The sequence below is a fragment of the Eptatretus burgeri genome, chromosome 13 (assembly GCF_056783735.1).
Source record: "Eptatretus burgeri isolate ZD-2024b chromosome 13, Ebu_testis_v1, whole genome shotgun sequence".
Taxonomy (NCBI): domain Eukaryota; kingdom Metazoa; phylum Chordata; class Myxini; order Myxiniformes; family Myxinidae; genus Eptatretus; species Eptatretus burgeri.
Window position 1 is genome coordinate 32,574,100 of NC_140973.1, and position 27,500 is coordinate 32,601,599.

At 42.8% G+C, this 27,500-nt stretch overlaps 1 protein-coding gene, 1 long non-coding RNA gene and 1 pseudogene across 7 annotated transcripts in view; 1 reads left to right on the plus strand and 2 right to left on the minus strand.

Moving 5' to 3' along the window:
* The window catches only part of SHROOM2 (shroom family member 2), a 218,042-nt gene that overhangs the window by 147,238 nt on the left and 43,304 nt on the right, over window positions 1–27,500 (plus strand). For 4 of the 5 annotated variants that reach the window (XM_085851971.1, XM_085851966.1, XM_085851970.1 and 1 more), the window contains 2 exons: window positions 1,828–1,963; window positions 4,082–4,184. In XM_085851971.1, coding sequence (XP_085708097.1) covers window positions 1,828–1,963; window positions 4,082–4,184 — 239 coding nt within the window. The remainder of the gene's footprint in view (window positions 1–1,827; window positions 1,964–4,081; window positions 4,185–27,500) is intronic. The other variant, XM_085851967.1, reaches the window with a different exon arrangement.
* Window positions 14,152–27,500, minus strand: part of LOC147014203 (uncharacterized) — a 51,243-nt gene continuing 37,894 nt past the window's right edge. Inside the window, exons 2-4 of one of the 2 annotated variants that reach the window (XR_015050680.1) lie at window positions 14,609–14,746; window positions 14,383–14,513; window positions 14,152–14,284 (exon numbers count right to left, since the gene is read on the minus strand). This is a non-coding gene — a long non-coding RNA (uncharacterized LOC147014203). Of the gene's footprint in view, window positions 14,285–14,382; window positions 14,747–27,500 lie in introns of both variants that reach the window. The other variant, XR_015050679.1, reaches the window with a different exon arrangement.
* LOC147014204 (uncharacterized) lies at window positions 18,599–20,104 on the minus strand (annotated as a pseudogene).

Consider the following 27,500-nt stretch of genomic DNA (forward strand, 5'->3'; position numbering starts at 1 on the left):
CTGGACAGGTCACCACTGTGACACAGGATGTCAGGGCAGGAATTTGGAATTTGGTCAAGGTGCCATCTCCCACTCCTCACAGCACATTATGGGATCTCTACTGTCCACCGCTAATGCTCCAGTTTAACATCTATCTGAGGGACGACACACACACACACACACACACACACACACACACACACACACACACACACACACACACACACACACACACACACACACACACACACACACACACACACACACACACACACACACACACACACACACACACAAATCGCCATGCCTGCGAAACACCAGAATGACAGTTTATAGCTGGGTCGAGATTCAACCCCAGGCTCGATAGCTCAGAGGCTAGTGTGTGTACTCTTAGGGTAATCCTGTATTTTTCCTTGAAAAGTAGTTGCATAAGCTAATTGGAATCAGCCATTTTAATTTATCTATTCAACAAAATAATGTGCAAAGCAACATTAAAGCTAAATGGTTGCATTTCAACTTGTATACAATGGATGTGCTGTCCATTTGGTTTTTCAATCGACCACAGTTCATACAATTCCATTTTGTGATGTGTTTATTGTGAGGTTTTGACATTTTATAAAGCTGCCCTTTCCATGTGGCTCTCTCACAGGCTAACAAAGGCTCATTTTGTTGTTGGAAAAGGGAGAGGATCATGGGCGGAGTTTTTGGAAATGTCCCTCCTTTAAAGCCTGTGGCTGTTGTCTGCTTGACAAATAGGACAGCATTGGCATAGACTGGGGGCCAGGACAGCTTTGTATCTGGGAGAAGAGCTGGTAGTGTCTCTTGATGATGAATGTAAGATCTTATTCATAAAATGAAATTGGTACTAGCTGTGAATTATTTTGATTCATTTAGTGTTTATTTTTTATTCGTTTGGTCATTGTTTTTGGTGGTTGGATTTTCAACTTATCTGAGTTTATTTTATTGTTGTTACCAAAATATTCTATCAATATATATATATATATTTAATTATTTTCGAATCTTCTAGGCTTCCTTTAAGAAATTTTGGAAAGAGTGACAGCTCCAACTTTCACATCAGGTGTTTATATGCTCTTATTTGCGCCGTTAGTCGGTTTCCTTTTTTTTTCAGTAACTGTGAAGTTGCTTTTCATGAATGATGCCGAGCATTGAATACATGTCCCTCTGAGAAGAGCTTGGAATGAGGTTAGCTAACCTGCGTCATAAACAGAGCTCCTATATAAACTGAACTATTTTTATAGTCTGTTGTGGTTTCAGCAACAATTCGGGCTGGCAGGAGGTATACACACTCGCCTCTAAGCTGTCTTGCCTGGGTTTGAATACCGACCCAGCTACAAACTGTCATCCCGGTGTTTCACAGGCAGGGTGATTCAACAATGTGTGTGCCGTCTCTCCGATGGAAGTTAAACTTGGCGTCACATCTTCCGGCATTAGTTGGTGGATAGTAGAGATCCCACGATGTCCTTCATGAAGTTTTGATGAGTTATTGTTGGCACCGTGGCCAAATTACAAATTCTTGCCCTAACTACTTTGTCTAACATTCGGTCTGGCCAGCCACTTCAGGAAGGACATGCCAAAAACTTCCTCCAGCCAAGCACAAAATCATGTGAGAGTAATTATGCCCATTAAAGAAAGATGAAGAAGTGTACATTGGATTTAAATATGACATTTTCAGAATTTATTTAAAATTATCATTACCTGATCTCCATCCGCGAAGAACCAGGCATCATCATCACCACAAAGCAATACGTAGAAAGACTAGCTATGAATATTGAAGAGCTGAATGTTTCAAGAATAGTTTTTCCTCGTCCTTTATTCTTTCTCTTGCAGGTGTTTGGACCCCCAGCAGCTGCAGAGGGACCCAGCTGAGCATGAGATGGATCAGAAAATTGCATTGGAGTTCTCGAGCAAGCAAGCTGAAACTCAGGAAGACAATTGTGCTGAGGAACAAGAGGCTGTATTGGAGGTAACAGCATTAGTACATGCCTCATATTATACGATGTGTTTCTGTTTGAAATTGAAACTGTATGAAATTGGAAGTATACTGTCTGTTTCTGTACATACGATATTTGAAAAAAAAATTTAAAAACAGCAATATTTTCAAATGTCGATTGTGAGCTTATGGAATGCCACCACTTTCTATAGAATTCCACAGTCATTATTGGATTGAATAAAGCCTGGTGTTGGCGCAGTGGTTAGGGCAGCGGCTTGGGATCCAACAGGTCCTGAGTTCAAGCCCCGTTGGGCCACTGAATTAATACACCAGGGGGTTGACTCAGCCTGTCATCCTTCCGAGGTCGGCGAAATGAGTACCAGAAACTGGGCCGGTGTATACCCCGGTTAAAATAGGTGTACCATATCCCTGTGTCGTGGGAGGCAACCAGGGTTGCGTCAGGAAGGGCATCCGGCGTAAAACATGTGCCAAATCACTATGCGGATCATACGGATGATCTTCTGTAGCAACCCCTAAAAGGGAGCAGCCGAAAGAAGAAGAAGATTATTGGATTGAATAAATACCCAGCTGGCTCACTAATGACTATTAAGGAAGAGATAAATTCCCATTACATGTATACTGGCCTCCACGAGGCACGAGTCCACACATTACAGTCAAATATTTTAAACTTCAAGACAATCTGTGATGGGCACTCATTGCTAGTCGATGCATATTCAGCTGGGATTCCAATATGAAATGGTCCAGTTGGTTGCAACATCACTGATGTGTGGCTATTGTGCTCTAGGTCAGGAATTCTTCATCAAAAGATTCTGTGAGATATTTAGTGTCCACTAGCCAATCCATCCATCCATCCATTGGGACTACACTCTGTGCAGAGTGTTGGTGCAGCCTCAACAGTCTCCTTGGTTATTGGGCACAATCCTGGACGGGTCACCACTCGGACACAGGATACCAACAAGCTGGCACTCATTTTACCGACCTCGGAAGGATGACAGGCAGAGTCAACCCCACCTGGTGTTAATTCAACAGCAGAGTGGGATTTGAACTCAGGATATTCGGATCCCAAGCCCACCACCCTAACCATTAAGTCAACACCAGGCATATACCAGCAAATGCTAGCACATAAATCCCCAGCGTAATGCCCTTCCATCCGATTGCCCTGCACTCATTGTACAACACCCTACTGGTACTGTATTGTTTGGTCCACAATTGATCCCAAAATAGACAACTCAAACGCAAATGCACTTGCTTTCTGCCATCCTGGTGGACCCGACTGACAGTAAACTTCTGCCAATAAAATGCACTTCCACCCACATCGTCCAAACCAAAAATAATTTTTAAAAAATTGCAATACGAGTTCTCTTTCAAGGAATTTCAACACAGGAGGAGGAGGCCGTTAGGCCCATCAACACCTGAGCTAGTATTGCCAACTTACAGTTTTTGGCTGAGCATCAAGAAAGGAAGCAGCATGAACCATTTTAGCTCACCTGGACTTCAGTCCGGTGAACTTACAGTATGTGATCGAGCAGTGTCCGCAGGTGAGTCGGTCGGTCAGTCAGTCAGTAAGCACTTCAGTCATTATTGCTTGAACCAAACATACAATTTTAACAAAACTTGGCCACAAGCTTCATGTCCGATGCCTAACGGAGGTGTATTGAACGCATCAAAATCTGTGCTCATTCAGGGAGGGGTTTTGACGCCCCCCAAAATAGGTATTTGCTCTCTTCTCCTAAACTACACACATGATGTTGATGAAATTTGACCACAACCGTCATCACCAGTGATGTACCAAAGTTTGTTCAAGGCATTCAAAAATGATCAGGTCCTAAGGGGTCTGCAGGGGATTAGAGTGACTTGCTCCTGATCCTTGTGAGCTTCAGGATGCACGGTCCTATTATTTTTTTAAAGTCTGTTGTGTGACTCGGCTGGGGGTTGAACCACCGACCTCCCAGACTCAGAGCAGATACTCTCTAACCATGATGCCACTTATTCTGGTTCTTACCATTCCTTCTTTTAGTGGTCCCTTTTTTGGCAACTGTTGGTTCTTAATTGGAGAGGGTGAAATTTTGTAGTTTGAGAGTATATATATAACATGGACTGAATATATGCACTTGTTTTTTTCTTTCCCAGAAACATTTTGGCGTCCAGACAGATATTGTCAATGTGAGAGAGAAACCACAGGCTGTTCTGAGTCGATGCAAAACGAGCACTGGTGCAGGTAAACTTGAAACAGGTGAAAAACAACCAAAAGCTTGCAGTGCAGAAGAATTGCCTTTTGTCTTATTTTAACCATCTGCAGCTTGCTTCCTTCACTAACTGCACACATATTGTTCATTCTATCACTCTGTTTCTGTTCAAGTTCTGCGAGGGCCCTTCAAGGTTGCCATGGACTTTTTATTGTAGAACATGTAATGTAATAGGTTAATGCTGAAACTTTGTGCAACGAGAGTGTCGACTATGACCAAGCTGTCGTCGAGTTCCTTGTGAATGGGAATAAACCAGCTGAAGTTCACGGGAGACAGTTTGCACGATTTGGTGATTTATGCACATCTTCTACGTAGTTGTGAAATTCATTTAAATGATGCAAGGATTAAAAAAATTTTTTTGTTGTGAATTCAGATGCAATCTTGAGCATTCTCACGTGCAACAAACTGCTGTCACTCAAGCGAACATGAAACATCCCTGGATTTCGATACGTGAAATTGTGGAGGAACGGCGTCAGTGTTTGAAATGTGGAAACACTTTCATTCTCACTTGAAATTCAATAAGATTAGTGCAAAGTGGGTAATAGTAAGAAAGGATCTCAGCTTTGAGCAAAAAGCTTATGACAATATATTGTTTGTGACCTTGTATAATGATTTAACTCGTGTAGTATTTCTTGAAACGAGCAAAGCACAGTTCTACTGTGACTCGATACACAATCGAGAGAGAGAAAATATAAGGATGACTGCCTGGTTTTGTTTGTTTTCTTTCCTGTACGATAATGCTCGTCCTCACATGATAGGTGTGACCATTACTATTATTGTGGATAAGGTTTTTGAGGTTCCAAATAATCCGCCATTCAGTCCAAAGTATTCACCTTGAGATTTTCATCTATTTTGACCACTCAAAGAACATCTAGGTGATATTCAGCATATGAATGATGAAAAGACATCATAGACTCTGTCCCAAAATGGCTGTTTTCCTATCCCAAAGAATTACACATAGACTGCAAAAAGAAGATTACCACATCACTTGAACAGGCATGTACTTGTAGCAAAGAATACCTTGACAACGCTGAGTCAACTTCTCTTTACTTTTAGATTTTGCAGATTAAACAGTCCACATCAACCTTGAACTCCCTTCATTGAATCCAATTTCTACTCTTACATTACTCTCTCCTTCCTTTGGACCTTGATTCATCTGCTGATCAAGTCTCTCTTTGGTTTACCATTTTAAAGAACTTCAAAAGCTGCCAAACCTTTTGGTCCATTCACTATGCATTATTTCCTTGTAACTATTCTAACAAAATATGTCCACTTGTTTTGATGATGACAATAACAACAACAACAACAACAACAACAATGGCACTCGGTAGAGGCATGCCTCCGCCAGGTTGAACAGTTTATGTTTTGTATCCCATTAATAGGCCGAATATGCATCCGTACCTTGACCAAAATATAATCTGCTTGTTCTTGTCATAAACCCAACCCATCCACTAAGTTTTGTCCGAATCCGTCCGTAACTTTTTGAAATATCATGCTCATAGACAGAGACAGACAAACACACAGGAGTGAAAACATAACCTCCATCCACCTTCGGCGGTGGAGGTATTAATAGTAATTATTTCGTGATTTTATTTACATCCCTTATTCTCATGTCAAGAATATTGCTTTGTGTCTGTCATTTATGATTCCAGGCTGATTTTCTTTTGTTTCCACTTTGATGAATTTATTTAATGTAGAAATACGTAAGTTCTTCATGACAGAGGCAACAAAAAAAGAAGAAGAAAGAAACGTTGAATTGTAAAGTTGTACCTCATTAAATGTTTGTGATAGCAACAAGGAGGTTGAGGAAAATTAATGATAATTTCTTTTTTTTTTCCTTTTATATTTTTGGGGGTATTGCAAGCACTTCATAGAAAGCTGTATGAGCTAAATAATGTAAATACAATTTTGCTTCACATTATGTATTTGAATAATTTTGATTCATGTTTGAGTAGAATGGAGGAAATCAACTGGACATCGATTGAGGTTTGTTAACTGCCATGGGAAGCGAGGAACTGACCTTTTGGATGTTTACCCTTCGTCAGAGCAAACCTTGCTCCCCTCCCCCCCCCCGGTAGAGAGCATACCTCAATCAAAATCCTGTTTATTTCATCCGTTGTTCTACCTGTCCGTTGACACAGATCAACACGAGCCTTCACCAGCAAGACGAGTTATTAATTACCAACGCCACCAAAGGTAGAAGGAGGTTATGTTTTCACCCCTCTCTGTCTGTTTGTTTGTGTTACTTGCAAAAATCGAGGATTTTTCAAGTACATTAGTCAGTCGATTTTGTTGTTCTGTCCGTTTGTCTGTTTGTCAATCGCCTACAGGTCACAATTTTAAACCGATCGTCATGAAACTTTACTAAGTTGTAGAGGTAGTTGCAACTGAGAAGCCTATTGATTTTTTTATGGTCGAAGGTCATCTTGAGGTCAAGTTTCTCAAAATCGTCATTTTTCATCCGATTGACTTGAAAGTTGACCAAGATTTGCATATTGCGTCACTGAATTGGGCAACCAACTATTTGAGGTCAAAAGGTCAAATGTCAACCTAAGGTCAAACTTCTAAAATCATCAATTTCAATCTGAACAATAATCAGTTTTCATCCGATTGACCTGAACTTTAAGATTGTCAATTTTAATCTTGATGAAATGGACAATTTGATGTTTCCATGGCAACCTTTGGAGAGGGGGGTGGATTTTGCAAGCATCGTGCTCTGCACGGCATCTTTATCTTGTTTTGTCTGTTTGTGTGCAGGATATCTCGAAAAGTTGTGAACAGATTCGGATGAAATTTGTTGGAGAGGTTGGGTGTGTGACAATGACGAACTGATTATATTTTGGTGAAAATCTGGATCCGGCTACTTAAATTTTTAAATCGATTCTTCACCGTTGAGAAATAGGGCCAAAAACTAGCACGACTTCTCAAAAAGTTGTGGACACATTTGGACGAAACTTGGTGGACACTTTGGGTGTAATGATGAGGAAGAATTGATTCAATTTTGATTAAGATCAGGATCCGGATCTGATAATTTTAAAGTGATTCTTTACCGTTGAGAGACGGCTAAACCGATATGTAGCACGATATCTCAAAACATTATTAATGGATTCGGATGAAACTTTATGGACAGGTTGGGTGATGAGGATGAATTGATTCGATTTTGGTGAAAATCCAAATCCAGATATGATAATTTTTGTACACCGCCGCTCCTTCCCAATTCCATATCCAGGTGATGCATGATGTAATCGCCGGGTGCCAAAGGAAGGGAGTACTCAGTTTTCACTCCGTTTTCTTGTTTGTTTGTTTGTTTGTTTGTACGGGTGATATCTCAGCCATCCTTTGTTCTCAGAAGCTGAAATTTGGGGACAAAAGTAAAGATATGCTTTGACAAAAACGTTATTTTTCATTTTTTGATTCATCGATTAATTGATTCATTAGTTAATTATTATCGATTTATTAACTACTTATTTATTTGCTTTCTCATCTGGGCAATAACTCGGGCACCTTTTGATGCAGAAAGTTGATATTTTTTGGACATGAGAATGAACGAGTGAGTTGGCTTTAAACGGTATTTTTGATGTATTGATTAATCGATTAATCGATAAATTATTAATTTTTCGATGAATTAATTGATTTTCAAAAAGTTATAGATTCGGATGAAACGGTTGTGGTTTTGGCCAGTTGGTATGCTATCAGCCAATTGATTAAGAAATTAATTATTTTATGATTACTATTTATTTATTTTAATTCTGCAATTACTCAATTAACCAATCAATTATTGTACACTTCTCCCTCCCAATTCCATCTCCATGTACTGCAAGGCGGCATCGCCGGAGCCCCACTGGAGGATATGTTATTTATTTATTTATTTGGCATGGGGGTGGTGTACTTTGAATGTACTCCATCCATCCATTGGGATCATACTCTGTGCAGAGCGTTGGTGCTGCTGAAGCAGTCTCCTGGGCGATTGGACACAATCCTGGACGGGTCGCCACGCCGACACAGTATACCAGCAAGCTGGCACTCATTTTGCCGACCTTAGAAGGATGACAGGCAGAGTCAACCCCACCTAGTATAAATTCAGCAGCCGAGTGGGATTTGAACTCGGGATCCTAGGATCCCACGCCCACCACCCCAAACGATTAAGCCAACTCCAGGCATTTTGAATGTACTGCTACTTGTTTAATTCTAAAAGTGATTCTTCACCATTGAGAGATGGGGCCAAAAACTATATATAGCATGACATTTCAAAAATATATTGGGCCTGATATGTTCTACTGGATCTCAGGCATTGTATGGCATAGGTATGCGCTTTACCAAGTGTCCTAGTTGTATTTGGTGCAGGCCTTCCAGGATAACTTAGAGGTACACGCTCACCTCTGAGCTCTCGAGCCTGAGTTTGAATCTCGACCCAGCTATAAACTGTCTTCCTGGTGTTTCGCAGGCAGAATGATGCATCAGTGAATGTGCACCTTCCCTTGGATGGATGTTAAAGTGGGTGATCCATCTGCCGGCATTGGTTGGTGGACGTTAAACATCTCACGGTGTTCTTCGCCTAGAATAGACAAACTATCAATGGCACCCTAAACAGATTACAAATTCCTGCCCTGACTGACTGCTGTAAAGGCAACGACAAATCACCCAGCATAGCCCGTACCAATAAAGTGCTTCAGCAGCACCGACACTCCATGAATAGTATTGTGCAGCTCATCATCATTTGGAAAGATGAAGAAAGTAGGTTGGAGGACAGATGAGCATGGATTTAAATGCAGTTGCAAACGTTTCTGCTTAATTATAGATTCAGCAAAGAATAGACAACAGAAAGAAGAGCAGGATTGGTCAGACCCACACTTTTATAGAACTACTTTACTCATGAAAGCACAGCTGCTCTTCTGTGCACTGCCCAAGGGAAGGATTGATTATTTAACAAACTATTTAATGTTTTCTTTCGTCTCCTTGTGAAATTATCTAGGAAGGCATTCCAAAGTTTTATTCCCCTTTATTAAAAAAAATCTAACATAAGAACTGCACAAAAAGTACAATAAAAACCTCACTGTCTGCTGAATACTGCAGGCCTTTCTTTTGTGTCGCTCTTTAAGGGTCCACACTTAATGGGCTGAAACCCCAATGATAGAACGGTGTGCACTTAAGAATATACTCATTTAAATTTCAAACATGTAATGCTCAATTTTGAACATTTTAAGTTTAAACACTTTAATATTACTATATATATATATATATATATATATATATATATATATATATATATATATATATATATATATATATATATATATATATATATATATATAGTTACGGCTGTGGAAATTCGCAAACCACCATTGAAGACCCGAAGGTGAGATATCTCTGAAGTACATGTGTAGTTAGCCCAAACCCGTTGTCTAGAGGGAATTTATGTGATTCATTCGGGCTGCGACGCTTTGAGATAGCCATTTTTCTGTTCTATCTTTATTTTGAACCAACCACGTCTCAACCGCCATCACACAACAACCACCTTAACCACCACGCCAGCCATCGTCACCAACTACAACCACGCTCCAACCCTCGGACAACAACAACAACGCCAACAGCCACGACCTTTACCTTCACAACTCAATCCCACATCATCGCATCATCGTTCGTTTCCGGAGTCGACCTGCGGCGAGGTACGATCGCCCGGTTTACCAGCCGCGTGGGTACTTAGGTAGGTCGAGTTTGGCGAACAACCCTATCCTTCACGGGTGGCCGATTGGCACGATTGTGGTGAGGTCGAAAGGCCCACCCGTGACTGGCTCCGGGCGATAGTTCCCGGAGGGTCACGACTGAATTGTCCGTCCGGTGGGCGACGCGGTCGCGATTCGAGTGACGTGGCCATCCGCACGCCGGCGGGCGCGAATTCGCAACAATACATATATATATATATATATATATATATATATATATATATATATATATATATATATATATATATATATATATATATATATATATATATATATATATATATATATATATCCTGGTGTTGGCGCAGTGGTTAGGGCAGCGGCTTGGGATCCAAAAGGTCCTGAGTTCAAGCCCCGTTGGACCACTGAATTAATACACCAGGGGGTTGACTCAGCCTATCATCCTTCCGAGGTCGGTGAAATGAGTACCAGTGTACTGGGTCGGTGTATACCCCGGTTAAAATAGGTGTACCATATCCCTGTGTCGTAAGAGGTGACCAGGGTTGCGTCAGGAAGGGCATCCGGCGTAAAACATGTGCCAAATCACTATGCGGATCATGCGGATGATTCGCTGTGGCGACCCCTAACGGGAGCAGCTGAAAGAAGAAGAGATATATATATATATATATATATACATATATATATACATATATATATATATATATATATATATATATATATATATATATATATATATATATATATACATATATGTACAGTATATATATATATATATATATATATATATATATATATATACAGTATATATATATATATATATGTACAGTATATATATATATACATATATGTACAGTATATATATGTATATATATATATATATATATATATATATATATATATATATATATATATATATATATATATATATATATATATATATATATATATATATATATATATATATATATATATATATATATATATATATATATATATATATATATATATATATATATATATATATATATATATATATATATATTTATACAGTATATATTTATACAGTATATATATATATATATATATATATATATATATATATATATATATATATATATATATATATATATATATATATATATATATACATATATGTATATATATATATATATATATGTATATATATATATATATATATGTATATATATACAGTATATGTATATATACAGTATACATATATGTATATATATATACAGTATATGTATATATACAGGATATATGTACATATATATACAGTATATATATATGATATATATACATATATATAAGAAGGGGAAAAGGATTTATACCGATTGGCAAGACAGAGGGACCGAGCTGGGAAGGATGTGCTGCAGGTTCGGGTGATAAAGGACGCAAATGGGAATGTGCTGACGAGCGAGGAGAGTGTGTTGAGAAGGTGGATGGAGTACTTTGAGGAGCTGATGAATGAAGAAAATGAGAGAGAGAGAAGGTTGGAAGAGGTGGAGATAGTGAATCTGGAAGTGGGGTGGATCAGTTCGGATGAAGTGAGGACTGCTATGAAGAAGATGAAAAGTGGAAAGGCGGTTGGCCCAGATGGTATACCAGTGGAGGCATGGAAGTGCTTAGGAGAGATGGCAGTGGGGTTGTTAACCAGATTGTTTAATAAAGTCTTGGAAAGTGAGAGGATGCCGGAGGAGTGGAGATTAAGTGTACTGATTCCGATTTTCAAGAATAAGGGTGATGTGCAGAGCTGTGGAAATTACAGAGGGATAAAGTTGTTAAGCCACACCATGAAGTTGTGGGAAAGAGTAGTGGAAGCTCGGTTGAGAGGAGAGGTGACGATCTGTGAGCAGCAATATGGGTTTATGCCAGGAAAGAGCACCACTGATGCGATGTTTGCTTTGAGAATGTTGATGGAGAAGTATAGGGAAGGCCAGAAAGAGTTACATTGTGTGTTTGTGGATTTAGAGAAAGCTTATGATAGGGTGCCAAGAGAGGAGTTGTGGCATTGTATGAGGAAGTCGGGAGTGGTGGAGAAGTATGTGAGGATCGTGCAGGATATGTATGAGGACAGTGTGACAGCGGTGAGGTGTGCGGTAGGAATGACGGACCGGTTTAAGGTTAAAGTGGGATTGCACCAAGGATCGACTCTGAGCCCTTTCCTGTTTGCAATGGTGATGGACAGGTTGACGGACGAGATCAGACTGGAGTCTCCATGGACCATGATGTTCGCGGATGACATCATGATCTGTAGGGAGAGTAGGGAGCAGGCTGAATCGAGCCTTGAGAGGTGGAGGTACGCACTGGAGAGAAGGGGAATGTTAGTCAGTAGGAGTAAGACGGAGTACATGTGCGTAAATGAGAGGGAGGGTGGTGGTATGGTGCAGTTGCAAGGAGTTGAGGTGGGGAAGGTGGATTGGTTTAAATACTTGGGATCAATTGTCCAAAGTAACGGAGAGTGTGGGAGAGAAGTGAAAAAGAGAGTGCAGGCAGGATGGAGTGGGTGGAGAAGAGTTGCAGGAGTGATTTGTGACAGAAGGGTAGCTGCAAGAGTGAAGGGGAAAGTATACAAGACGGTAGTGAGACCAGCTATGTTGTATGGTTTGGAGGCGGTGGCACTAACAAAAAGACAGGAAGCAGAGCTGGAGGTGGCAGAGTTAAAGATGCTGCGATTCTCGTTGGGAGTGACGAGGATGGACAGGATAAGAAATGAGTGTATTAGAGGGACAGCGCAGGTAGGACGGTTTGGAGACAAAGTGAGAGAGGCGAGATTGAGATGGTTTGGACATGTGCACAGGAGGGAAACGGAGTATATCGGGAGAAGGATGTTGAAGATGGAGCCGCCAGGCAGGAGGAGAAGAGGAAGGCCAAAGAAGAGGTTCATGGATGCGGTGAGGGCGGACATGCGGGTGGTTGGAGTGTCAATGGAAGATGTGGAGGATAGAGCAAAATGGAGACAGTTGGTCCGCTGTGGCGACCCCTAGCGGGAGCAAGCCGAAAGAGGAAGAAGAAGATATACAGTATATATATATATATATATATATATATATATATATATATATATATATATATATATATATATATATATATATATATATATATATATAGCCTGGTGTTGGCGCAGTGGTTAGGGCAGCGGCTTGGGATCCAAAAGGTATATACATATATACTGTATATGTATATACATATATACTGTATATATATATATATATATATATATATATATATATATATATATATATATATATATATATATATATATATATATATATATATATATACACACACGAAAAGCACTGTCCGTGAGGCCGTGACTCGGTCCATGAAGCCGTTTGGGAAGCCCTGTTATTTATGCCTATTAATCGCATACTGTTTTAACGTTGGTTGCATACCACACAAACGTATATAAATTACGTACATTGGAATGTTCCTTTCACATGTAGCTGTGACTATTAGACAGGTCTCTGCCAGGCAAAAACTGCCCTTTTTTCCAGTCAAGGTTTTCTCTGCTGATTTATGTACTTTGGAACATACTCTTTCAAATAAGCTTCTGGGCCACCCTGAATTTTGCCGCAAATCCAATATGGCTGCCCCAGATATTTCAATGCACAGCAAACCTTTTCTGGTGCATTTTACACTCCATAAATGTATTACCAACAGATAGAAACATGATGACAAACCACACAAATATCATATTGGAATTGTTCTATGATGTCTCCTTGACGTTGAAATGACGTCATCGTCGACCGATCGATATCAGAAATTCAATGTACTGCAAACTTTTTTCTGGTGCATTTTACACCCCATAAATGTGTTACCAACAGATAGAAACATGTCACTAAACTACCAAAATAGCCCTTTATTTCTATTCTGTGACGTCTCCTTGACGTCAAAATGACGTCATAGCAATGCGATGGCCCCCATAATTTCAAATTTTATCAAACTTTTTATTTTGAATGAATTAAAATCGGATAGAAATGTGGTATTCTAATCACTGGTCCATAAATTTTCAATGACAGCAAAATGACGTCATATTAGGTACAGCGACCTCTCCTCGCTGTGCCATACTAGATTTCAATGTTAGAGAAGCTATTTGGGATTAGTCCAACAAAATACACGAATTGAAATGTATTTCTATCCCCTCTCAATCATCTCAGATGCTTAGTTATTGTTTTAAAAAGTCACAGTTCTAAAAGCACAGAAGCTTTCAATTCTCAGTCACTAAGGTCTTATATCGCTGTCTTCACTCTCAAAGTCAGAATCAAGTCCGCAGTTATCTGAAGAACATTCTTCCATGTCATCATCAGTTTCAGAACTTTCTCCATCTCCTTCGTATTCCTCATCACTTCCTGATTCTTCAGCTGTTTCCTTGGCACCATCTCCTATAAAAGAATGAGCAAAATTTAATCCAGGATTCAGAAATAGGAAATCATTACAAAGAGTAACATTTTGATTAAATGGACACTTCTGAATTACTTACCATGGATTTTAATCCTGTCGTAATGCCAGTAAAATTTTCCAAGTTGCTTGTAGTCTTCCTCTTTCTTTGTGGAGGCGGCTTTCCTCCTTCTGTGAGGACATCGGCATCTCTGGCACTCTCAATGTAACCCTCTGCAAAATTAAATTTGGATAACATAGAGGATGCACAAACCCACAACATTGAAATGACATTCAATCATCACTTTAGGGGTATCCTGAGATTTTACCTGGCTTTTTTCTTTTTCTACAATAGACCTCTCTGTCTTCTGATTGTCTGCTGGTAGTCCTGTCTATCTTCTTCTGTCAAAGCTGGCTTCTCTCTTCTGTTGTTGAATCATCTTCATCGGCATCATAGTCAGTAAGACCTGCAAGAGGAACAGGTCAGGACAGGTATGGGAGCATGTGCCAGAACAGCGCGTCGCTGCGTCCACTTTCCGCCGGTACTCCAGGGGCCTCCGTCTGGCCATCCCCCAGGCAGATGCCAGGCCCATCCCCATCTCCTTGAGATGATGGTCAACCTGCTGCAACCACGAGGCATGTGGTCGGCCCACTGGCCTCCTCCACTCATGAGACTCCCTCGCTGAGAGAATCTGGTGAGCAGGATCAGCATCAGGAAAACGAGCCACATGTCCATACAGCCGCAATTGACGCTCACGGACTATGCAGGTAACAAATCTCATCCGAGTCTCTCTCAGCAACCGCTCGTTGGACACAAAATCCGACCAGCGATAGCCAAGGATTCTCCGAAGAGACCTGGTACCAAAGGAATTAAGTCTCCATCTCAGATCCTTGGTCAGAGTCCAAGTCTCGCATCCATAGAGCAAGACTGGAAGTACCAAGGACCTGAAGACTCGGACTTTCGTCCTCCCGCACAGGTACCGGCAGCGCCACACCCCATGATCCAGTGAATCCATGACTCCCCAGGCCCGGCACAGACGTCTATTGACCTCTGACTCACAGCCAGCAGAGACATGAATATCACTGCCAAGGTAAGTGAATCTCTCCACGACCTCAACATCCTCACCACAAACAGACACAGACAGGACAGCAGCATCCAAGATGTCACCGAAAGGCTGGATCTTAGTTTTGACCCAAGAAACCCGTAATCCCAGCGGCTCCGACTCCTCATTCAGCACCTCGAGGGCCCCCAAAAGGATGTCTAAAGTCTCCGCAAAGATGACTGCATCATCTGCAAAATCAAGGTCCGAGATCTTGACATTCCCAAACGATGCACCGCAGCTTGATTTCTCCGACATCCTCCCTAAAATCCAGTCTATACAAGTGCTGAAAAGTGTGGGGGCCAGTACACACCCCTGATGAACTCCAGTAACAACTGGAAATAAGTCAGAGATGGCACCACCACACTTCACAGCATTCTCAGTACCAGAGTAGAGTTCAGACATCAGATCGATCAGTTTTGGTGGCACCCCACGAAGACCAAGAATCCTCCAGAGGACATCCCGATTCACTGAATCGAACGCTTTACAGAGATCAACATAGGCTGCAAGCAGCCCCTGCCGAAACTCTCGTCTGCGTTCGGTGAGGACACGAAGTGCAAGGATACGGTCAATCGTTGACCTCTTTGGTGTAAAGCCTGACTGCTCTGGACGCTGGTGCTCAAGCAGATGGTGGCGTACCCTATCAAGAATTATCCGAGCAAAGACCTTGCCCGGCACTGAGAGCAGCGTCACCCCTCGGTAGTTGTTGCAGTCTTGGCGATCACCCTTCCCTTTCCAGAGAGGGACAACAAGGCCCCTCTTCCAGTCAGTTGGGATGATGCCTGTGTTCCAGGCAGAGCACAAAACTGCATGCAACGACACGAGTGCAGCATTTCCACCAGCCTTGAGAAGTTCAGCATGGATGCCACAGATCCCTGGAGCTTTGCCCTGTTTCTACTGGTTCACCGCAGCCCGTGTTTCCACAAGCGAAGGTGGACCACAGTTGATTTGAGGGTCAGCAACAGGGATTGTAACACCCTTGACGTCCAACTCGACAGCTGGGGGATCAGCCTGATACAACCGCTCAAAGTAACTGGCCCAGCGGGCCTTCACTTCAGACTCCTCTGTCAAGAGCCTACCACTCTCTGCTCGAACTGTAGTGCTCCGAGGGATGGGCTTGGATGAACGCAATGCGCGAATTCCCCTGTAAGCGGGACGATAATCACCTGTCCACAGGTGATGCTCTACCCCCTCACAGATTCCTCGCACATAGGCCTCCTTGTCCACCCTCAGTGCACGTACAGTTTTTCGCCTCAGCTCCCTGAACAGCTCAGCTCTGCCATTCAGCCTGGCCCTGCGACTCTGGTCAATGGTATCCAGTGTCCCTTGAGAGACAAAATTCATTTTTGCCCTGCAGTGAGCTCCAAGACATCCACCGGCAACATCAAGGACGGTGGTCTTGAAGGCACTCCACAACTCTTCAGGACCCCCCAAAGCACCCAGACCCCCCAAGTGTCCACTCAGCCTGTTCGCAAACTCCTCAGCTACTCTCTCATCCCTGAGCTTGCCAACATCCAGCCTCGGCTGGGATGGTACCATTCTCCAGGATTTAAGGTGCAGCTTTAGAGTTGCTACAACAAGCCTGTGGTCAATATTGAGGAACTGAGCACTCCGGTAGACCCTGCAGTTCTGGATCATCCTCCAACGACCGTCAATGAGGACATGGTCAATCTTCTTTGCCACACCGCCAGCGTTGGAATACCAAGTCCAGCGATGAGCTTCTGGGCGCTGAAACCATGAACCAGCCACCCTAAGTCCACAACTTCTTCCAAAGTCAAGGAACTTAGTGCTATTCTGGTTCATAGTTCCTGACCCATGGGGACCAACACACATCTCACAACCATCCCTATCAGTTCCAGTCGATGCATTGAAATCCCCCAAGACTAGAAGTGTATCTCGTCTGGGGCACTGATCAACCACAGACTCGAGTGTGGCGTAGAATGCATCCTTCACAGTGAGATCACTCGCCTCAGTCGGAGCATAAACAGGGACCAGGGAAATGACACCTAAGGAGTGACGAATCCTTAATCTCATAATACGCTCGTTGACCGGTGTTACCTCAATTATCATTGGGGTCGGCTTATTGGACACAGCTACAGCAACTCCTTGGGTATGGTAACCATCAGAGCGACCAGACCAATAGTAGGTGTAACCACCCACCATTATCTCGCCGCAATCCGGTCTCCGAACCTCAGAGAGAGCTGCAATCCTGATGTCCAAACGCTTGAGCTCAGATGATAACAGAGACAGGTGATCATCCTCTCTTAGGGATAGGACATTCCAGGCACCCACCCGAAGGGACCGCCTCAGGTTAACCCAAGGAGACCGCCGTCTGGTTGTCGACACCTCAGCACCACTCCGACACACTCTCCCGCAATCTGACCCAGGGATGTTACCCCGTGGTTTCCCTCCTATCAAAGATTGGGGGTCCCGAAGGCTTTGCCCCAATCCCGTCATCCGGTGAGCTGCCTTGCGAAGGGAAGCTGCACAGGAGGTACTCCCACGGAGTGGGTTTTCAGATTTTTTTTGCGTTTTGCGGAATGAAGGGTTTTACGGTGGCTGGAGTGCAAATCCTGCCACCAACGTCCTCATAAAAAGTAACCCAACTGCAGGAGGACATCCGCAGACACAGTTGGGCACTAGATATGGATGGCCGTTGGCTAACAAGGAGCTCCTCCGCCCTTTGACAGGTTTTGTTTTTAATCCTGCTGGGTGTCCATATCCAAACACCCTCCTCACCAGAAAACCTGGTGGGGGAGACGGTTTAGTCGCCGACAACCCGACCAAGAGGAACATCGACTATTTACTTCAAATGAATTTAACCATGGTTGGACTAATTATGAGCAACTTATATTGGGATGAACTGCATTGTTTCGAGATCCAAAGAAGTTAAATAATACCTTGAATTCATCTTTTCCTGCTCTTTGTCTTTGCCAGTGTTGGAGGTAGTTGTGGACAGGTGAACCATACTGGTTTAATACCATCCTCAGTAGTTTCCCATCCTCTGTCAGTGATGGAAGGATATTCGATATTTTGCCTTAGACACTGGTTCCATAGCCATGCCTGCAGGTCACTTCGTTTGAGATGCTGTTTGGTGCTATTCTCGTCTGGAAGGATGCTACAACTAGATTTCACCTTCTGGCTGTTTACATTCTGATCCTTGTCCCAACAAAGCTTTCTTGTTCCGTTCCAGAGTACATGCAAGTTCTGAAGAAGCTTTTAGCACTCTCGACATCTTGAACAGATTGCTCGGATCTGCCCAGCTGCGAAAGTAGATGGCACTTTTCCTGTTTCAACATTTTCTTCCTTGCTGCCTGTTATCCTGTGAATGGTTAAACTCATAGCAACTCCTATTGGAGAACGCTCACCATTGACCAGTTTCTCCCAACTTTCAGCTATGGCCGAAATTTTCTCGGCTTCAACTCTAGAGGCAGTGGCATATCCAAATGTGTTTGTTGACCTCATGGGTTTGATTGACCAAGCAATGGCATTGTAAATGCAGTGGAGTGGTCTGTGACTACCAAGTAGAGTAAACAGTTCATCTGGTTCTAACGGACATTTTACAGCCTCCCTCTGTGAAAGTTTTCGACGAATTAGCCAAGAAAATGCCTTGCTCAGATCAGATTCACGAAGTCCATTTCCTTGTAATGTAGCCGCAGAGTACGAAAGTGGATTGACCGCACCAGAGTGGACGACCAGCCGGTTTCCCAACAAGTGAAAGTCAATGGCATCTCCAAATCTCTCAGTCAAGCATTTTTTCAAAGTATAGGTTTTTGAAATCGGAGGGTCCCTAACGTCATATTCTTCACTCATCTCCTTTATATCATCAGTTAACTCTGTCAGAAAATAAGCATTCAGATCCTTGATGACCATGCATTGGAACAGTTTGAAAAAGCCATCCATGACCTCTGAAACTAATCCATCCTCCTCTGCTGGAAGCTTCCGCTCATAAGTGTAAATAAAGTTATCATAGCAAGTCTTATGATAATACACATCCGCTGCAAAAACGTCATAGGACGCACCACGAAGAATTACATCAATTATTTTTGCGGCAGCATGCAACTAGTCAGTTTCATCATTTATTTTCACATCCCAAGCTTGCAGGATTTTTGATACTGCATTTTTCTCAGAACATCGGCCGAGAACACCACTATTGAAGGGTTTGCTGTCATCTGCTGTTTGCACATTGCAGATAAAACAGATTTTTCTTCGTTGGAAGGGACCCTCTATGTGTCCTGTATGGGGGACTAGCAACATCTTCATTAGACTCATGCGAACCAGTTGTCCCTAAACTCGACGGCAGTAGTTTTTTGGACTGGGCTTCGTTTCGAAATGTGATTCTGCAGTTCTCATGAACATAGACATCCTGGCCTGCGCTAGAAAGACGCTGTGCAGCAGACAGGAATTCAACATAGGGTGCCTAAGTACATAAACTCTGGTCAATTTTTACCCATCTTTCTGCCAGTGCTCGAATAGACTGCAATCCATCCTGAGTTAACTTTGAAGATGGCTAACTTTCGTCGATACGTTCATTACACAGACAACACAAATGCAATTCATCACTCTCTAAACACAAAATTGGTGTAGATGCCATTGTGCAACAGTTTACACCTGTTCAAAAGCTGACATTGTCTTTATCTGTAGTCAAATGTGGATTCGCTGAATCTTCTCAGGAATCCTGGAATCTTTACTGCCTGTCCTGATGTTAAGGATTCTAAAATAAAAGGGAAGCTGAGGAAATATGACCATGGAGAGAGGGAAATACATAAATCACTTGAAACCTTTTTATACAGTAGAAAATAGGAAATACAAAGTGACTTAGACTGGTGATTTGATATTATTGGTTATAGAATAAAAAGTTTGATAAAATTTGAAATTATGGGGGCTATCGCATTGCTATGACGTCATTTTGACGTCAAGGAGACGTCACAGAATAGAAATAAAGGGCTATTCTGGTAGTTTAGTGACATGTTTCTATCTGTTGGTAATACATTTATTGGGTGTAAAATGCACCAGAAAAACGTTTGCAGTACATTGAATTTCTGATATCGATCGGTCGACTATGACGTCATTTCAACTTCAAGGAGACGTCATAGAACAATTCCAATATGATATTTGTGTAGTCTGTCATCATGTTTGTATCTGTTGGTAATACATTTATTGGGTGTAAAATGCACCAGAAAAAAGTTTGCTGTGCATTGAAATATTTGGGGCAGCCATATTGGATTTGCGGCAAAATTCAGGGTGGCCCAGAAGCTTATTTCAAAGAGAATGTTCCAAAGTACATAAATCAGCAGAGAAAAACTTGACTGGAAAAAAGGGCAGTTTTTGCCTGGCAGAGACCTGTCTATATAAGTCTGAAGACCCATAAGACCCCAAAGACCCAAAACTCCAAAAAGACCCCAAAGTCCCCAAAAAAACCCAGAGACCCAAAAGACCCCGGAAATCCAAAAGACCCAGAAGTCCCAAAAGACCCTTTAGACCCATTAGACCTTAAGACCATTCGACCCCTTGCACCCTTCAGACAGATTAGACAGCTTAGACGCAATCTTCATGATTGTTTGAGAGGGCGGTCACTTTTGCCGATAAGACATCAGTGTGAGAGCCATCACACCGCCTGCAGGAATCCGTAAATGGCTGCTATTCGGCCCCCATCTCTACATACTCTTCTTTGTTGTGGTTAACTGGACTGCAAGAATAATTATTGGTTCACGAAAAAATATTTTCACAAAAATAAGTGGCCACTATATTCGTTATTGTTGTGTGTCTGTCTGTCTGTCTGTCTGTCTGTCTGTCTGTCTGTCTGTCTGTCTGTCTGTCTGTCTGTCTGTCTGTCTGTCTGTCTGTCTGTCTGTCTGTCTGTCAGTCTGTCTGTAAGTCTGTATGTCTGTCCGTCTGTCTGTCCCGAGCATAGCTCCGTGGGTTTTGATCCGATCCTGAGGAAATTTTGGTGGGAGGTTTATATCATGATCTCGTCTTTTCCTGAAAATGGGCGTTGTGCGCCCAATTATGGGCGGAGCCACGCCCAAAAAAAACGTGTTTTTAGGGGGTAGCCGATTTCAATTTGCATCTTCTCCTCGGGGTTTTGTCGAATCTGACGGGTTTGGGTATTTGGTTAGCCCAATGGCACATGCATAGCCCCACGGAGCTCGATTTTTCATTTTCGTCCCAAGGTCAAGGTCACGAACTGAGAAAATTGCGATTTTGACAAAAAAAAAATTTCTTCTCCGAGGGGTTTGTCGAATCTGGCAGGGTTTTCAGTATTTGGTTAGCCCAATGGCACCTGCATATAGCCCCACGGAGCTCGATTTTTCATTTTCGTCCCAAGCTCAAGGCCACAAGGTCACGAACTTAGAAAATTGCGAATTGTGTTTTTAGGGGGTAGCGGATTTCAATTTGCATCTTCTCCTAGGGGGTTTGTCGAATCTGGCAAGGGTTTCAGTATTTGGTTAGCCCAATGGCACCTGCATAGCCACACGGAGCTCGATTTTTCATTTTCGTCCCAAGCTCAAGGCCACAAGGTCACGAACTTAGAAAATTGTGTTTTTAGGGGGTAGCGGATTTCAATTTGCATCTTCTCCTAGGGGGTTTGTCGAATCTGGCAGGGGTTTCGGTATTTGGTTAGCCCAATGGCACCTGCATAGCCCCACAGAGCTCGATTTTTCATTTTCGTCCCAAGGTCAAGGTCACGAACTTAAAAAATTTCGAATGTTGACATAAAAATCATACGATCACCCAAACATTGAGAACTAGGATGACAATATTTTTTGTGCATAATCTTGAGGTCATTACCCACCTAAAGCCTTGAAACCATTTTGCTCTATCTCGAACACCTTTCCCGTGGCGCCCCCTTCAAGTTTGTTTTTACGCTGATTTCATCAAAGTATGGATAATTATAATTAATCCGAGGAGTGCGAAATGCCATAAAGCCTCTTCTTCTTCTTCTTCTTTCGGCTGCTCCCGTTCGGGGTCGCCACAGCGGATCATCCATATGATCCGCATTGTGATTTGGCACATGTTTTATGCCGGATGCCCTTCCTGACGCAACCCTGGTCGCCTCTTACGACACAGGGATATGGTACACCTATTTTAACCGGGGTATACACCAGCCCAGTATACTGGTACTCATTTCGCCGACCTCGGAAGGATGACAGGCTGAGTGAACCCCCTGGTGTATTAATTCAGTGGCTCAACGGGGTTTGAACTCAGGACCTTTTGGATCCCAAGCCGCTGCCCTAACCACTGCGCCAACACCAGGCATAAAGCCTCTATGACGTTATATTGTTCCTGGAATGTTCCAGAGGAAGTTTTGCACCATAGGTCATAATCCTTGACCTTTGACGTTTAAAGTTCGCAAAGGTCAAATTTTCAAAGTTGTGGGAATCGAACCGGGTTTTCGACCTTCTTCGACAAACTAACTCCAATAAGCTATAGCACGTATCCTGTTTCCTTATTTTAATGTCCACAACATTGTTTTGTGACCTTTAAAGGTTATGCAAAGGTTAAATTTTAAAAGTTGTTGAACTAAACCGGGTTTTCGACATTTTGCAGCTAATAACCTGTCACTCGTACCACATCATGTTGATCATTTTTATAACTTGGTCAAACATTATCACATTGTCTCATCCTTGACTTCTGAAACAATCTACATCGTCAAATACCGCTCGTGAACCATCGTCGTTTTCAGACTTGTTTGTAAACTGCAACCATATTCTGATGTAGTTATGTCTCTTTTATGCTTTGTGTTGGAACACTCATTTGAAACCATTGGGTCAACTTAGTAGCATTTATGGCAGATTGCAATGGAGTGTTTTCACATTTGTGTATTATCAGCCACATCTCAAGGGTTGCACTTTAGGTTACCAGGGGCCACCAGTAGCTTGCGGGCCATACAATGAAGAACTGGGGCTTAGACCCTTGACCACTTCGACAAGTTAGATCTTCTGATATCACAAATTAAATTTCAAATAAATATATTTGAAATAAATATTTCAACCAAAAAGGCTTTGCTGTTTCAAACCTTTCCCAGATTTTCACCACAGCTATAAAGACATTCACAAATGATACACACCCCCTCAGCTGTCACCGGGTTTCATCGCTTATTGGCGAATCATCAGCGACAGCGCAGACAGCACTGCATACCAATGAGGTATGCAAACAATGCATGTAAATGTCAAAAGCAGTCAATATATAAATAGAAAAGAATGACCCACCCACATCTCTCACCTATGAATGCAGGGAAGAGCCAAGAGCTCTCACCTGATTGGCTATTTCTTCCATTCACAGGTGAGAGATGTGGGTGGATCTTTCTTTTTTATTTATATACCAGCAAATACAACCCGTCGCTTTGCTGAAAGTATTAAGGGGGGGGAGGGGGACATAGAGGAGGTAGGGGAGAGAGAGGAAGAGAGGAGAGAGGGAGGGGAGAGAGAGAGAGAGGAGGCAGGAGGGAGGGGAAGCTCAGAAGGTGGAGGAGGTGGTTCGAGCGATGCCTCACCAAACGTTGCTATACACTGTGGGAGGGAGGGTGCGAGGGTGTGTGTGTGTGTGTGTGTGTGTGTGTGTGTGTGTGTGTGTTTGTGTGTGTGTGTGTGTGTGTGTGTGTGTGTGTGTGTGTGTGTGTGTGTGTGTGTGTGTGTGTGTGTGTGTGAAAAAAAAAGATAGAAAGGTGAGGGGTGGAGGTGGGGTTAGTAAAGAGATTGATATGTTATGCTTCATGACTGAACATACACACAAAAAAGTCATGTCAGAACAGCTGTACACACAACGACACAACAGAGTTTGCACAGTAATCCTCTGGCACATCAAGAAAAATGATTAACATGAACCAAAATCAATCACTGAAAACATGGAAGTACCGATCACGTACGACCTAATGATCCCATCAAGCGTGAACATCGAAAATAAAGCGTTGCACCCAGATATCATACTTTGGTACAAAAAGGAGAAGAAGGCATTGCTGATTGATGTGTTAATACCAGTGATTTTGGACCAAACAATGCAGATATCAAGAAAATCACCAAACACCAAGACCTCAAGAATGAATTGAAAAGATCCTGGAAGCTGAAGAATGCCAAAGTTGTACCTGTGATAGATGGACCCACAGGATTGATCACAAAGAACCTCACAGAGATTTTTTTTTTGGATACCTTGGCGAGGCTCTGTGAGAGCTAACACACAACGCACATCAAGGGGGGCATAAGACAAAAGGGGTGGGAGTGGGAAGGACAAAACAGTGGGGAACAGAGACATTAGGAGATCTGTGGAAGGGAGAGGGATGGGACGGGGAACATGGGGAATATAAGATGGACAGGGATTACAGGGACTTTCAGGAAGGAAAGCAGGGAATTTGAAGGAAGTGGGCTTGGGTGGATTATCGGGGGTAGAAAAGATCGAGGATTTGGATTGGGGATGATAAGAGGTGGTGGTGAACAGTTGTTTTGTAGGCCTGCAGGGAAGAGTGGGATTGAATAGAGTGAGGGAGTTTATTCCAAAGGTAGGAAAAGGAGGAATGAAAGAGTGAAGGTGAGCAGTGATTCGTGATTTTGGTAGTTTTACCAGAAGGGGGTTGTTGGTGGACCTTGAGTACCCTGTGGAAATGTGGTGGGGACAAATCGCAGAGAGAGCAGGGGGGCTAGGTTGGAGAGGAGACGGTAGAAGACAGAAAGACCACCGACCAACCTGCGGTGATTGAGTGAGAGGCAAAGACTCAGCCTCATTGCGGTAGATGCCAATGAACCGAAATGCCTTGGTTTCCACAGCGTGAAGCCAAGAAAGGTGGGAGGCAGGAGCACCAGCCCAGAGGGGAGAGCAGTACTCCATCAGACTGCAGACGAAAGCTTTGTAAGTGGTCAGGAGCTCAGGTGGGCCGAGGAAGGACTTTGCACGACGGAGGATTCCCAGTCGGCGACTGGCTTTGGAGGCGAGGTTTGAAATGTGGCTTTCCCAGGAAAGGTCATGGCAGATAGTGAGACCCAGAAGCTTGAAAGAAAGGACTTCTTCCAAAGGATTGTTGAGAAAGTGGATGGGGGAGGAGGGGGGGTTCTAAACGGTCCTTTCGAAGAGACATAGTGAGAGTGTAAGATTTGTCCGGATTGAAATACATGTTCCACGTGTTGGACTAGTTTGTGATTTTATCCAGATCAGCAGTGAGCGAAGAAGCTGCTGCTTGCCGGTCTGAGGGATGACCGATGGTACGGCAGAGGGTGGAGTCATCAGCAAAGAGACATAGAGGATTTTTCAGAGAGTCGGAGAGATCATTGATGAAAACCAGAAAAAGAACAGGGCCCAGAACGCTACCTTGAGGAACTCCAGCCTGGACAGGAAGAGGGGATGAAAGAACTCCATTTAGGGCCACACGTTGACTGCGACAGGAGAGGAAGTCTGCGAGCCATGAATGGAGATGGAGATATTAAACATAGTGGTAATATCCCTGGGCGCTCACCTGGTAATGGCTGGATAAGATAACCAGGCAACCACTGGAAGGCATGGATGACCCACAAAATATGTAACGGAGAAGAAAGTAAATAGCTATGGATTTTTTTTTTCATACCGTGAACAAACTTTGGTACATCACGGGAGATGAAAGTTGTGCTCAAGTTTCAGTGAAATTTTGTGTGTGGTTTCAGAAAAGAGAGCAAATACAAATTTTGGGGGGCAATTCCCCCCCCACCCCGTGGAACACCTTCGACCCCAATTTTTTTAATGTCGTGAACAAACTTTAGTACATCATGGGTGTTGAAGATGCTGGTCAAGTTTCATCAGAATTGTATGTGTTGTTTTGGAGAAGAAAGCAATTAATATTTTGGTGGGAAACCCCCCTGAGACTCCCATAGAGCCTGATTTTTCGAATGCCATGAACAAACTTTGGTACATTATGGGTGATGAAGGTTGTGGTGAAGTTTTATTGGAATTGTGTGTCTCGTTTCTGAGAGGAAAGCAAATACCTCTTGGTGGGGGGGGGGGGAGAACACCCTCCCCTCCCCTCCCAGCAAACTCCCTCTGAAGACCCCTTCAGACCCCGTTTTTTCACCTCCACCACCGAAGGTGAAGGAGGTTATGTTTTCACCCCTTTCTGTCTTTCTGTCTCATTTGTCTGTTTGTTTGTTTGTTTGTGTGCAGGATATCTCAAAAAGTTGGGGACGGATCTGAATGAAATTTTGTGGACGGGTTGGGTGTGTGACCAGGACAAACTGATTAGATTTTGGTGAAGATCTCGATCTGGATCTGGCTACTCAATTTTTTTAAGTGATTCTTCACCTTTGAGAGATAGGGTCAAAAACGATATATAGCATGATATTTCAAAAATGGGCCCGATATGTTCTTGTGGATCAGGTATTGCGTGACAGAGGTACATGCTGTATCAAGTGCCCTTTTAGTTTTGTTTTTATTGCCATCATGGGTGATGAAGGTTGAGGTCAAATTTCATTGAAATCCTATGTGTAGTTTCTGAAAAGAAGTTGCAAGTATTTGTGGACTGATAGACGGACGGACTGACGGCGCGCCATCCCATAAGTTCCTCAGAACTGCTTTACAGGTGAGCTAAAAGCCATTCCTGGGAATATTATTACAAGCGAACTACAATTGGAAGCTGTCTGGGGCTCATTGACGATCCTGAAGAGAGCCCTCGGCACAAAACTTTGAGAAAAGAAAACTTCACGGCTTGGTCCATGAATGGTGACCCCTTTCCGAAATAAAGGTGGATGCTTTGAGCCCACCCAAGGAGGACTCCATTCCACATTCTGAAACCGGCATATGGAGATACCAATCACACACACGCGCACACACACACACACACACACACACACACACACACACACACACACACACACACACACACACACACACACACACACACACACACACACACACACACACACACACACACACACACACACACACACCCCTTGACATTTACTCGTAAAGATTTAACGATGCTAAATTGACCGTAGAACAACGTGGGGCCATTGCATGCGAGCAGCCCTGAACTTTGTTCAAGTCGATGTGTACACAGTATTCGGTGACAGTGTGAATATTGTAGAGCGCTGGCTTAAACACTATAATGAAACGATTCATAAGAAACGGCTCCCTTGGCACGCAATTGGCAATCACCGAACCGTCA